We start from the raw sequence: 13485 nt of genomic DNA, 5'->3' as shown, positions 1-13485 counted from the left end.
CATTTATAATATCACTGAGAATAATCATCTCAAGACCATGTAACATATGGAATGACAATTTGTGTGCATGAATGAATATTTCCTTTTAATGCTGCGATGATTTCAGAAGTTGCATTGAGCTGGCAATAAAATGCAATCTTCAAATTACACTAACTTTTTTATGTAGATGAAAACTCAAGACAGCAAGAAGCCCCTGTGCAACTCCATGAAATTCACCAGGAAGGAGGCAGAATGCAGCCATCAGGTCATTCGGCCTGTTTTGGAGAAATTCGGCGTATCGAACCTATCGTCCATAGTCAGGGTAATTTAGTACTAAAGCTATAAGACTGGACCAGAGTCTTCCAGTAAAATCAATTATTCATAACAATACATATTTTTGTTAAGTAAAATAATGTACGGCTGATTGATGATAATTCACTTTTTGCGCCATTCTGTTCATACAGTTCATCAGTTAGGTACTGAGCTGAGTTATTGGCCTAGAAATTCGATCTGGACGGTGCCACCATGGGCCGAGGTTAACTGCCGCCCACACGAAGAGCACAGCTAGCATTTTGGCGCTGCCTGCTGATTTACGTGAGCGGAGCGCAGAATCTCTTGTGCAATGCGCTCTTTCCGGCGCTAACCTCAGCAGAAGGCCGGAGGTCGCATCTAAAGGATCGGTGTGGCGTTCTTGGGAAATGTGCTGTTTCGGATCATTTGGTGACGATTCCTGGGTTTTGCTGGGTCAGGAGGTATCGAGTCCGCTGATGGCCCTTGTAGGGTTGGAGCATTGTCCGTCATGGCACAGTAGGAGGCATTTGTTTGTCCACGGCTCCTCTTACTTTCTCGGACATTTGTCTGGGTCTTGTGTGGGGGACCACAAATGGGTACTCAAATGTTTGCTGTGTTTAGGTTTGTGTTCCACCAAGGTGGGGGAGGGGGAGGGGGATGGGGATGCACCATCTTGCAGCTAGCAGTGACAGTGCACTAGTCTGCATATCACATAGGGGATTCACTCCCTGGTGAGAGGGTCTTAAAGCACAGGCTCAGATCTGGAGGGACTGCGACTGGAAACCCCACATAATGACTGTGGCATAGTTTTCATTAAACTGTTGCATGACAAATCAATTGAAATAAAACCATTTTAAAAGGGGCACGTGACCTCTTGGTTAGGAGTTTACTGGTGTAAATCGTGCAGAAGAGGGTTCAATTAAATTTTTAACAACAGCAGACATTTGAAGGATTATTGGTGAAAGTATGGTGTTAAGGGGCAAAATTGGGTCACGCCCCCGCGCCCGAAATTCACTGGTAGTGCCCCAAGAGGCCCTCTTGGGGCGCTGTGAGTGAATATCATAGAGCTACATGCAGCAGTGCCACGCGCTGTGGCACGTCGTACTGCAGGTCTTCCCCCCCCCCCTTATTAAAGGGGAGGGACCGAGCACAGCGCGACCCGGGGCCTAGCTGGGCCACCAGGGATCAGAGTACTGGCAAAAGAGCCCGGCACTCAAGAAGGCAGCCGGCACCCCGTGGGGGGGTGCTGCACAGGAGGCCAAGGACAGCAACGGGGGCAGGTGCTGGCAGGCGGCCAGCAACAAAAATGGCCAGCCGGCACCTCCCCTTTAATTAGCGCCGCCCTGGCCGCAGGTAGGTCCCCTTGACCCTGTCGGACATAGTGTCCAGTGGTAAGTCAGGGGGCGCTACTGAAGATCGCGAGCAAGGCGCTGCTTATAGTGATGATGTCATCGCTGGAGGCGCAGCGCCACGCGGCGCTAACGGTTCCCGCTGCCACTAACCTCCCGCTGAATTTTGCGGGGGGCGTTAGCGGCGCCGTGCCCAGGCGCTAGTTGCTTTGTGCCCCGTTAGCGCCCTCTTAGGGGAATTTTTCCCCCTAAGTCTTTTAAAAACTGATTTCCAAACTTTGCATATTATTTTATCAGTTCCTAAACTAGAAAACCTAATGTATAAAATTTAAGGAAAAGCAGCTTTAATTTTTTTCCTGAGATTCTTACAACTGTAGTACAGTATAATTTATTTTTAAAGTATTTACCTCCTGTAATGTTTGACTGACCGGAGGTGGGGGTGGGGGGGGGATTTGATAAATCTCATTGGAAGCAGTTTTCACTCCAATTACATAGTCTGAGCTCTCCATCGTTACCAGTTATCTCAGCGGCTGTTTACTGTACACTTTGTAGCTCACCGCCGCTTTCTCCCAGCTGTATGTGCTGTCAATGGCTGCACGCACGGGCGTGCTTTGGAGAAGGCGGTAAGAGGAGCGGCGAGTTCAAATGGATGAGTGTGCGTCAATTCAGCGTTGCATGCCGATTGATGTCACGTTCTTGGTAATTAAAATAATTGTGGCAAGCGCAGACAACAGCAACACTGCTGACCTGCCCAATATGGTGGCCGCTGCATTCCGTGCCGGAAGTGGGCGGAATCAAAGCATCTGCCATTTTTTCTACAAAACAGGCCTTAACAGCCGGCGTTACAGCATCAAATCTCTAGGCCAAAGACTCTATTGTGGACAGGTAAGAGACATTGGCCTGGATTTTGCGGTCAGTGGCGAAGAAAGCTGCCCAAAAGATCTAACAATCTCTGTGGTGCGGATTTCACCTCTCCTGAAGTTCATTTCATTCTGGCGCCATCTATAGGGGCTCTCCAACATCGAACAACAGTGAGATCATCAAACAGGCTAAGCAGCCAATCACATTGAAGAATTCCCACAGATAGCAAACCAGGAAATAACAAGCAGGTTTTTTAATACACTTTTTAATAAATTTTACAGAAAGCAAAATTAAGATTGGGACATACACATGGGATTAAGGTAGAAGCTGAAAAATCATAACCAAACTTTAAAAGAAAAGTTATTACTTTAAAAATCTATGGAATTTTTATCATAATGGAGAAATTTGACATTCCACACAAAATTAGTTTTTCAGGGCAAGAGAGGTTGCTCAACAGTAATTATGACATAGTACACTGTTAAAAACCCAGTTACACCTCATTCAACAAAGCTTAACTTTTTCGGGGGGTTTTACAGTGAGATTAGGCGTAAAAAGTGGAAGTTCACGTCAATTGAAGTGATTTCTAAGCTTTTCATCTGCGAGAACTTCAGCTGCGCACCCTATGGAAGAGCAGGGAATCACTGACAGCAACTTCTGGATTTCCGTGTTTAACTGGGCATATGCGGACGCTTGAAGTGGCTGTCAGTTTCATAGCGTACTGATGCCGAAGGCTGACAGTTTTGCTGCATTACAATCACAAAATCTCGGCTATTATACAATTACTGAAGGATCCCTGCCAGCCAAAGAGTAGAGCCGTGATCATGGAGATCGTTATGACAAAGATTATAGACTATTTTATTGACTAACACAAAACATACCTTTTAAATGCATGGATTTTTGTACATTGATAATGCATATTTTTTTCTAAATATGTTGCACATAAAGATTTTGTTTAGATTGTACCTCAACTTGATGCTAAAACGTACCTTAGTAGCATCATTTATGTAACCTAGATTTTTTTTTTCTTTTTGAAGCATGGAATAACATAAGATGGGGCTCAGGTCAACATATTAACAGGCACAGTCATAAAACTACATATTCAGCCATTAAGTCTTCAAAGACCGGATTAAACAAAGGTGTCTTGTATGATTACTGTTATATGATCATGATGTGAAGAGCTTAATATTTTTTCAAATGTACACTCTCTCCTACAACAACAACTTGCATTTATATAACCTGTCCTAATATTTCCTCCTTTGGTTCGATGTCAATTTTTGTCTGATTATGTTCAATCCATCATTGGCAGCTGTACTTATAGCTGCCTGGGCCTTAAACTCTGGAATTCCCTCCCTAAACCTCTATGCCTCTCTACCACTTTGTCCTCCTTCAAGACATTGTTGAAGCACCTTGGAAAGTTTTTGGCCATGAAATTTGGCACCACTAGCGTGGGTAGTTAAGGCCGGTTTTGGGAAAAAAAAGGTGTCCGCCTTGCTTCCGCCCGCTTCCGCCCACTTCCGCATGGCCTGCGCTGTTCACAATCTTGGTGAGGGCGATAGCGTGGGCGGGATGTGCTTGCGCCTGTAATAAGCAGAGTAGGCAGGTCGTGATGTCAGTCAGCTACACGAAGGACCCCCAACCAGGGAAACATCCTGTAAAGTCTGTAGGTATTATGGCGAATTAATACACAGACTACAAGAGTAACTTTAACAGGACTTTACTATTCGAAGGTCAGGGCGAATCTGCCCAATAAATCCTGACACAGCACTTATATACCGGTGTGGTCACCGTTGGTATTACAGTATACAGCAGCCAAGATAAAGTAGTGCCACACCTAAAATAGTTCTCTTAAAGGTGAACGGTTACATACAATAGTTCTCTTAAAGGTAGAACAGTTACATACACTACACATCCAACTTGCAGGTAAGTTGATTATTTCTCTTGTACTGACTCTTGCAGAGTTTGTATGAATACTGGGTTGCTGGAAGACATTTATAACATTGTTAAAGTGTCCAGGGAGTGCTGCTGGACGTTGGGAAGGTGTTGGCTGTAACTGGAAGGCCTCTGACTACACCACTCTGAGCTCCCAGTCCTGGGGCTCTAGTTGCAGTCCCCCTCACGCTGCAGCATGACAGGCAGATGGAGCAGAGGCAGCAATGAGGGCAAGTTGCTCAGCAAGGGAGAAGGAAGAGGGGGCAGCAGGCTCCCAGCAGGAGGCTTTTACCACTTAGAGTCTTCAAGGAGCATTTCTCCTGCACCTAAGCCAGGAGCATTGTGTTCAGCAGCTCCACTTCACCAAGGAGGTGGTCACAGAACTTTGCCACCTCTTGAAACCAGATCTCCAGCATCAGAGCAGGGTGACAACGGCGCTACCAGTGGCCCTCAAGGTGATCGTGGCCTTGAATTTTTTTTGCCAGTTGATACTTCCAGGCTGGAGCAGGCGGCATAGCAAACAAATCTCAATTTGCTGTCCATCACTGCATCAGTGAAGTCACAGTGGCTCTGTACTCTAAGAGAAGAGACTTCCTTGTCTTCTCTTTAAACAGAGAGAAGCAGGAGGTGTGCGCATGTGGCTTTGCAGAATATTGGGCTTCCCCATGGTGCAGGGTGCCATCAAGTGCACATGCATGGCTTTGTGGTGCTGCATATCGATGGTGAGATGTACCATAACCGCAAAGAGTACCACTCTCTTAATGTGCAGTTGGTCTGCAACCATGCCCAGCACAGCATGATGGTGAATGCCTGGTATCCTGGCAGCAGTCATGATGCCTTCATCCTGCGGCAGTCCGCTGTACCAACAATCTTCCATCCACTACGTCGAACCTGAGGGTGGCTGCTAGGCAACAAGGGCTATCAGCTCTACACCTGGCTGATAACTTCCCTCCGCAACCCCACTACTCGTGGCCAGCAACCATATAATGACAGCCATGCTGCCACGAGGAACGTCATCGAGCAGACCATTGGGATGCTCAAGCAATGGTTCGGCTGCCTTGACTGCTTGGGAGGAACTCTCCAGTACTCACCGGAGTGGGTGTCCCAATTCGTGGTTGTCTGCTTCATCCACCGCAACCACCGCAGGAGGAGGAGGAAGAGGATGAGGAGGATGAGGAGGAAGGGAGGAGGCAGCTTGCAAATCCCCATTTCAGACGGGCTGTCCGTGAGCGCATCATCAGACTCTGGTTCCCCTGAAGAAACCCCAGATCCCCGTTGCTCAACACTTCCCCACCTTACCATCCCTCTGTCACAGAAACATCACAGCGTCCTCTTGGCCACAATGCTGAAATGAAAGCCACCACAAAACAAATATTCCAAACATAATTTATAAATGATTAATTCCAAAACTACATATGGTCAACTAATCACCCTTGTGCATTCCCTTAGTGCCTGTCTTTCATGTACCTTTGCCTATCCCAGTGCTCCTACGAAGTGCTACCCCAGTGGCTGCAGCATGGCTGGTGGAAGGCTGCTGACATTCAGTGGGCAAGACTGCAGATGGCCTTTCAGGACGACCTCGAGCAGATCTGGGCCTAGAAGGCCTGGCTACAGATTGCGCCACATTGGCATGGGTGGCTGCAGTCTGGGCAGGCTGGCTGACAGACAACAGCAAGGGCACTGGCGGAGTGGCAGTGGTGGGAATACGAATGCTGCCATCCTGAGAGAGGACAGCAGGTTTGTGCTCCACGGAGCCACTGCCACTCCCCCGGGGCGATGCCTCAGTAGTCCTAGTAATCTGTTGGAGGACAGATTGTTGGACTGCTGTGGGACCCTGCAAGCCCCTTTCCTGGTAAACACAGCCACGATGGCAGCAGTCTGAGCTTCCACTGCAGCACTCAGACGCTGGTTCGCTACCACTGGTGCTGCAATGGAAGCTGAGATATCGCCCATCAGACCCTGCATCATGGCTGGGTCCACAGTGCTCCAAATTTGTTGCCCATCACTTCCATCCTGGAAATCATGGTCTCCAAGCTCCGTGCAAAGCCCTGTGCAAGGTTGAAGCTGGACTCTTCCATGCTGCATGACAGTGACAACAGGATCTTTGGCAGGCCTGCCATTGCACCAAGCATTTCTGTGTGCATGCCCATCACCCTTCTTCTGAAGGCTGCCCCATTGAACCCTCATCTGGCTCCTCTGCAGCAGAACACATGTGTGACCTTGCCCTCAGGGGAGCAGGCACCAGCGCTACCCTTTCCTCCTGCCCTGGCTGCAGCCCACTCTTGCCCAGTGACTCACCATGTGCAGATCCCACCTCTATACTACTAAAGGTGCCATTTTCTGAGCTGGTGTGTCATAACGAGTGATGGTGTCTCTTCTTCTCTATCACTCTCTTCCTCTTGTTCTTCTTCCAGAGGCTGAGCTGTTTGGAGCTCTTTGGTATCTGAAAGGAGAATGACTCAAGGGTCGGGTTGTGACAAGGGGAGGGGAAAGCAAGATGTGCATGATTACACCATCATCAGCTTGTAAGTGAGAAGAGATTGTGGGATGAGGGGCAAGTGGGATGTAAGAAGCAGGATTAGATATGATCATACCGTCATCATCAATGCTTTCAGCCTCGCTGATCTCTACAGCCCCAGGACGGCCCCTCCGATGATAACCAGCATTGTCTCATCCAGCTTGGTCAGGTTCGGCTGCCATGCCTGCTGCCCACCTGTTAGCGCCTGCTCGCACCGGTTATGCGCCACTTTGGCTTGCAAGAGAAAGGGAAGTGTGTCAGTGAGTGTCATGCAATGTGTTTGGGTGATGTGCCTGTCATGAGTTAATAGCTGGCATTGTGTGCAAGGTGAGATGTGGGTGTAAGACTTGCAACAGTGGTAAGTGTGTGAGGGTGAGGTGTAGCTATAATTGTGAGGTATGAGTCGTGAGTGATGGAGGTGTGGTGCATTGTGAGGCTTGTGGGGCAGTTGGTGCAATATGGCATTTGAAGATGCATTCCCTTACCTTGACCACTTGTGTAAGGCCATTAAAATTCTTTCGGCTTCAGCAACCAGGTCCTGCGGGAAGGATTGGTGGCACTGACCACTTCAGCAATCTGCTCCCGCTGCCTTATAGTGTGTCTGGAGTGTCTCCTGCCCCCCTGTGTATAGAGGACCTGTCTCCTCTGTTCGACCCCCTGCACAAAGGCCTCCAGTGCTGCGTCAGAGAACTGAGGTGCCCTTTCTCTGCCCTGTTGAGCTAGATGTAGACTCCACTTTCATTTGCTACACGAACAATGAGATGCTTTTTTCAGAAAACACCTCCCCTTTAAGAAGTGCAGACTGCTTATCACACTGCAGGCTATCTTTAAATAGGGATCACACTTCCCACAATATTCGGTCCCCTGCTGACAGCTGAGCCAACCAGCAGCTCGTTCAGCGCTGGGCTCTCTGCTTCAATCATATTAATCAGCAGGCAGTTAATTTTGCATGCTGCCTGCACTACTTCCTGCAGGCGAGGGCAGATCGCGTATTGCGATCCCTGCACCCGTTTTTGGGCATTGTCGAATTTAGCCCACTTACTACATTAAAGAGGCTCTATCAATGCACATTGTTGTTGTTGTTGAAGCATCTTGGAATATTTTCACTCCATCAAGGCTGCTATATAACTGCAAGTTGCTGTTTTCTTGATGTAATAGGACCCCGATTTTTATTTATGCATAAGGCTCCTGCCTGAATCCGGTTGGCGCCTCATCTGCTACCAAAACCAACGGCGTTAAAATTGGAAATCGGCGGGAACAGAACCGGAAATGGAGCTGCTTCATTTTAACTGCTCACCCTCTCTGTTCCCGCCGAGTGGGGAAAGTCGGAACCTTCCCCCCCACACCCCAGTTGTCAGTAAATAGAGGTGAATATATACAAAGCAGAAGTAAGTCTTGCTAAAGGAGAAACAGACTCTAAAATAGAAAAATGGAGCTACAAACATGGTCATATTTTTCTTAATGCAGACTATTGTGCAAAATGTTAACTAATTTACTTTTTATGGTTTTCTCAAGGGGATAGGAACTCATCAGAAAAACATATAAAGCTGTCTATAATACTTGAACATGAAAATGCTCCATCCAATAATGAAGGTATTTTAACAAGTAAAATGGACTCTTTATGAATGATTTCTGAACAGTGTCCAAGATGTTATTCTGAATGTGTTACATATGCACTGTATTCCGCAGAAATGGCCTGTGCCACATATTCCTCGGTGCCACAAAGAAGCAAGAATCCATCTGAACATGGAATTCATCTGTTCAATAATGAAGGTATTTCCATTGTATGAGCTCATCCTAGAAAGATATATTTGGATAAATTTTATGTACTCCAAAAAATGGGTCCAAAAAATTCAGACTGGGATTTTGAGATCCAAATTATAACCCACACCAGTTGCATCAGCCAGGAAGGAGATGTTCTCCTCTAAACCGCCAGGAAGTTATATCCATACTTAGTATTCAGTCCAAATGTATGCAGTTGTTGCACAATTGTTTTCTTATAGTAAGGCTACAGACTGGCTTTAAGTTGTAAGGACATCAACATCTACCATTTGAGACTTGTGGGCCATGTGCATCCTGACATGGGTGAAAAAGCTACCCTGTGCTAGCTAAGCAACTTCAGCAGACTGCAGATAGAGACAGCAGACACCAGGAGGCCATGTAATCCCTTCCCCACAGTATTTCTCCCCTCCACCAGACTACCAGGGATGTGATAGATTCATCTGCACATTGAAGATGCATAGCTCCGCCCACCGCCACCCCAAACAATTAGACAACCAGGGATCAGGTCTAAGTTCTAGATAAATATTAAAAGGCACTTCTCCTTGTTTTTGCATTAACATGGTGGTAAAACTTTAAGAAGCACCTCAGCCACTACCAGCACCTATAAGAATATCAGTTTTAAAGTCCGGCAGGGAGGTGAAAGGTTTATGGTGGGGGTTTCAGACAAAGCTCTATCACTAATGGTGGATCGAAGGGAGGAGGGATGCACAAAAGACCAGAGTCTGAGCAGTGAATGGAGTGGGAGGGAGCACCACGATCCTCCGGTGGTCGGCCCTGAACTTCCTCCCCCACACCGATCCTCTCGAGGTCCCTATCTTCCTTGTTTCCACCTCCTCCCATTCCTTCAGAGACCCTGATCTTCCTTGTTTCCCCCCCCCCCCCCCCCCGCCTCCCCAATCCTCAGATCTTCCTTGTCTCTCTGTCGATCCTCCAGAGGCTGATACTGGCCACACCCAATCCCTCCTTCCTCTGTGCGGCCTAGTGCCTCAGGCCTACACAGCCGGAGCCAGCCAGCCTCTCCACCTGGCTGGCTGCAGGTGAGAAACAGAGGCTTCAGATGCAAATCAGACGCTGCCGTTAAAGTCAGCCGGACCTGTGGGAAATTTGTTCTCCTGGGTTTCCCGCCCGCATCAGAGCCTTCCCTCCCCCAACCCACCTTCCCCATGAAAATCTAGCCCATGGTCACCATTACTGACACTAGCTTTTTATTCTAGATTCATTTAACTAATGCAGTTTAAATTTCCCAGCTGCCATGGTGGGATTTGAACACATTAAGAACATAAGAAATAGGAGCAGGAGTAGGCCAATCGACCCCTCGAGCCTGCTCCGCCATTCAATAAGATCATGGCTGATCTGATCCTAACTGCCAATCCACTATCACAGAACCATCTCCTGAATCTAACAGAATTAGACACACGAAATAGGAGCAGGATCAGGCTACACGGCCCCTGGGCCCGCTCCGCTACCCACAGGGCCATGACCGATCCAAACCTAGACTCATGTCCAAATTCCTGCCCGCTCCCCGTAATCCTTAATTCCCTTTACTTCTAGGAAACTGTCTATTTCTGTTTTAAATTTATGTAATGATGTAGCTTCTACAGCTTTTTGGGGCAGCATATTCCATGGACCTACCACCCTCTGAGTGAAGTAGTTCCTCCTCATCTCAGTTTTGAAAGAGCAGCCCCTTATTCTAAGACTATGCCCCCTAGTTCTAGTTTCACCCATCATCGGGAACATCTTCCCCGCATCCACCCGATCCGACCCCTTCACAATCTTATATGTTTCAATAAGATCGCCTCTCATTCTTCTGAACTCCAATGAGTAGAGTCCCAATCTACTCAACCTCTCCTCATATGTCCATCCCCTCATCCCCGGGATTAACCGAGTGAACCTTCTTTGTACTGACTCGAGAGCAAGTATGTCCTTTCTTAAGTATGGACACCAAAACTGTACGCAGTATTCCAGGTGCGGCCTCACCAATACCTTGTACAACTGAAGCAATACCTCCCTATTTTTATATTCCATCCCCCTAGCAATGAAAGCCAACATTCCATTGGCCTTCTTAATCACTTGCTGCACCTGCATACTAACCTTTTGAGTTTCGTGCACCAGGACCCCCAGATCCCTTTGTACTTCAGTACTTTCCAGTTTCTTGCCATTAAGATAATAACTTGCTCTACGATTTTTCCTGCCAAAGTGCATAACCTCACACTTTCCAGTATTGTATTCCATCTGCCAAATCTCTGCCCACATACTTAGCCTGTCAATGTCCCCTTGCAGGTTTTTTATGTCCTCCTCACTCACTACTTTCCCTCCCATCTTAGTATCATCTGCAAACTTTGATATGTTACACTCGGTCCCCTCCTCCAAATCGTTAATATAGATTGTAAAGAGTTGGGGACCCAGCACTGACCCCTGCGGAACACCACTAGTTACTGATTGCCAGTCTGAGAATGAACCATTTATCCCAACTCTCTGCCTTCTGTTAGATAGCCAATCCTCTATCCATGCCAGAATATTACCCCCAATCCCGTGATTTTTTATCTTAAGCAATAATCTTTTGTGTGCCACCTTGTCAAATGCCTTTTGGAAGTCTAAATACACTATGTCCACTGGTTCCCCTTTATCCACCCTATACGTTACTTCCTCAAAGAACTCCAGCAAATTTGTCAAACATGACTTCCCCTTCATAAAACCATGCTGACTTTGTCCTATTAAATTATGATTATCCAAATGTCCTGTTACTGTCTCCTTAATAATGGACTCCAAAATTTTACCTACCACAGATGTTAGGCTAACCGGTCTATAGTTTCCAGCCTTCTGTCTACTGCCCTTTTTAAATAAGGGTGTTACATTAGCAGTTTTCCAGTCTGCCGGGACCTTTGCCGAGTCCAGGGAGTTTTGGAAAATTATTACCAATGCATCCACAATCCCTACCGCCACTTCCCTCAAGACCCTAGGATGTAAGCCATCAGGTGCAGGTGATTTATCCGCCTTGAGTCCCATTATTTTACCGAGTACCACTTCCTTAGTGATTTTGATCGTGTTTAGCTCCTCCCCCCCCTTTAGCCCCCTGTTTGTCCAGTGTTGGGATATTCTTAGTGTCTTCTACTGTAAAGACTGATGTAAAATATTCATTCAGTGTTTTTGCCATCTCCATATTTCCCACCATTAATTTCCCGGTCTCATCCTCTAAGGGACCAACATTTACTTTAGCCACCCTTTTTCTTTTTATATAACTATAAAAACTCTTACTATCTGTTTTTATATTTTTTGCTAATTTACTTTCATAATCTATCTTCCCTTTCTTAATCAATCTTTTTGTTATTTTTTGCTGTCTTTTAAAGTTTCCCCAATCCTCTATCCTCCCACTAGATTTGGCTACCTTATATGCCCTTGTTTTTAGTCGAATACTATCCTTAATTTCTTTACTTAGCCACGGATGGCTGTCTTTTCTTTTACACCCTTTTCTTCTCAGTGGAATATTTTTTTTTGGAAGTTGTAAAATAACTCCTTGAATGTACACCACTGATCATGTATCGTCTTACCCTTTAATCTATTTTCCCAATCCACTCTACTCAATTGCTCTCATACCTTCATAGTCTCCTTTATTTAAGCTTAGCACGCTTGTTTGAGATCCAACCTTCTCACCCTCTAATTGAATATGGAATTCAACCATGCTATGGTCACTCATTCCAAGGGGATCCTTTACATTAATCCAGGCCTCTGGATTATTAGTCCTGTATCATAACAAACCTGTTACCGTACCCAAATTTTTTTTCTTTTATTCGTTCATGGGATGTGGGCCTCGCTGGCAAGGCCAGCATTTATTGCCCATCCCCAGTTGCCCTTGAGAAGGTGGTGGTGAGCCGCCGCCTTCAACCGCTGTGTTGTCTCCTTGTGTTCTTTTACTATAAATAATAGACACTTTTAGCTCATTTTAGTTACTGCTTTTACTAGCTGTATTTCTGCTTTGTTTCTGTCTTGCCGCATGGTGCGGAGTGATACAAGATGTCCGACGCTGCACTGTGCACTGCCCGTGCACAGTGTGCCACATAGCAATATAACTACACCATACCAAAGTAGTTCCATACCAAAGTAGTTCCATTTAATGATGTGATACTATAACAATGTAACATCCCTCTTTCTCAAAAAACTAAAACGTGAAATTTAACAATTTAAATTAACAAATATTGGCCTAGAAATTGGGTTTTGGCTTAGCCAGGGCTTTAGCGCCGGAAGTTAGTGCCGGCGCTAAGTCCCCCTGCGCGCGCCAAAAATTCAGTAGCGCCGCACCCAAACGGCTGCCGGCGCTACTGAAGGGTCTTAGCGCCAGGAAAAGGGCGCTAACTGCCGTTTAGCGCCGCAATTCCAGCGCTGCGGCACCCGATGCGGTGCGGCAGGCTGGGGAAGTGCAGGCCTCCTCCTTCCGTTAAGGAGGAGCTGCCTGCACCCGGCCGCGGCCCGCGCAAATCTGTTTAAAAATGAGCCCGGCACCTCGGACAAGTGCCGGGCTTGCATCTGTTCCGGGGGGGGGGGGAGAAGTCCGGGGAGGGAGCTGCGGGCAGGCGGCCGGCGGGAAAGCGGCCGGCCGCTGCGGGGCCTTTAATGCGCCGGCGCAAACACATGTTGGACTCTGTTGCCAGAGTCTTAGTTGTGGCTGCCACGGGCGAGGCGGCCGCAACTGAATTTCGGCGCTGGGGCCCGTCGGCATGGCAACCGGGACGCTGCGCACACCGATGACGTCATCGGTGCCGGCGCAGCGCTACCGGTGCA

The 13485-nt window shown here is 47.2% G+C and overlaps 1 protein-coding gene across 1 annotated transcript in view; it reads left to right on the top strand.

Annotated features, from left to right (window-relative positions):
• Positions 1 to 13485, top strand: part of LOC147123196 (uncharacterized) — a 90962-nt gene that overhangs the window by 44236 nt on the left and 33241 nt on the right. The window contains exons 5-7 of the mRNA XM_085965614.1: positions 167 to 301; positions 8443 to 8520; positions 8617 to 8700. Coding sequence (XP_085821740.1) covers positions 167 to 301; positions 8443 to 8520; positions 8617 to 8700 — 297 coding nt within the window. The remainder of the gene's footprint in view (positions 1 to 166; positions 302 to 8442; positions 8521 to 8616; positions 8701 to 13485) is intronic.

Source organism: Somniosus microcephalus, chromosome 2 (assembly GCF_052327205.1).
Source record: "Somniosus microcephalus isolate GS21.2 chromosome 2, FLI_Smic_1.0, whole genome shotgun sequence".
NCBI classification, from domain to species: Eukaryota; Metazoa; Chordata; class Chondrichthyes; order Squaliformes; family Somniosidae; genus Somniosus; species Somniosus microcephalus.
This window is presented reverse-complemented; position numbering and strand designations above follow the sequence as displayed.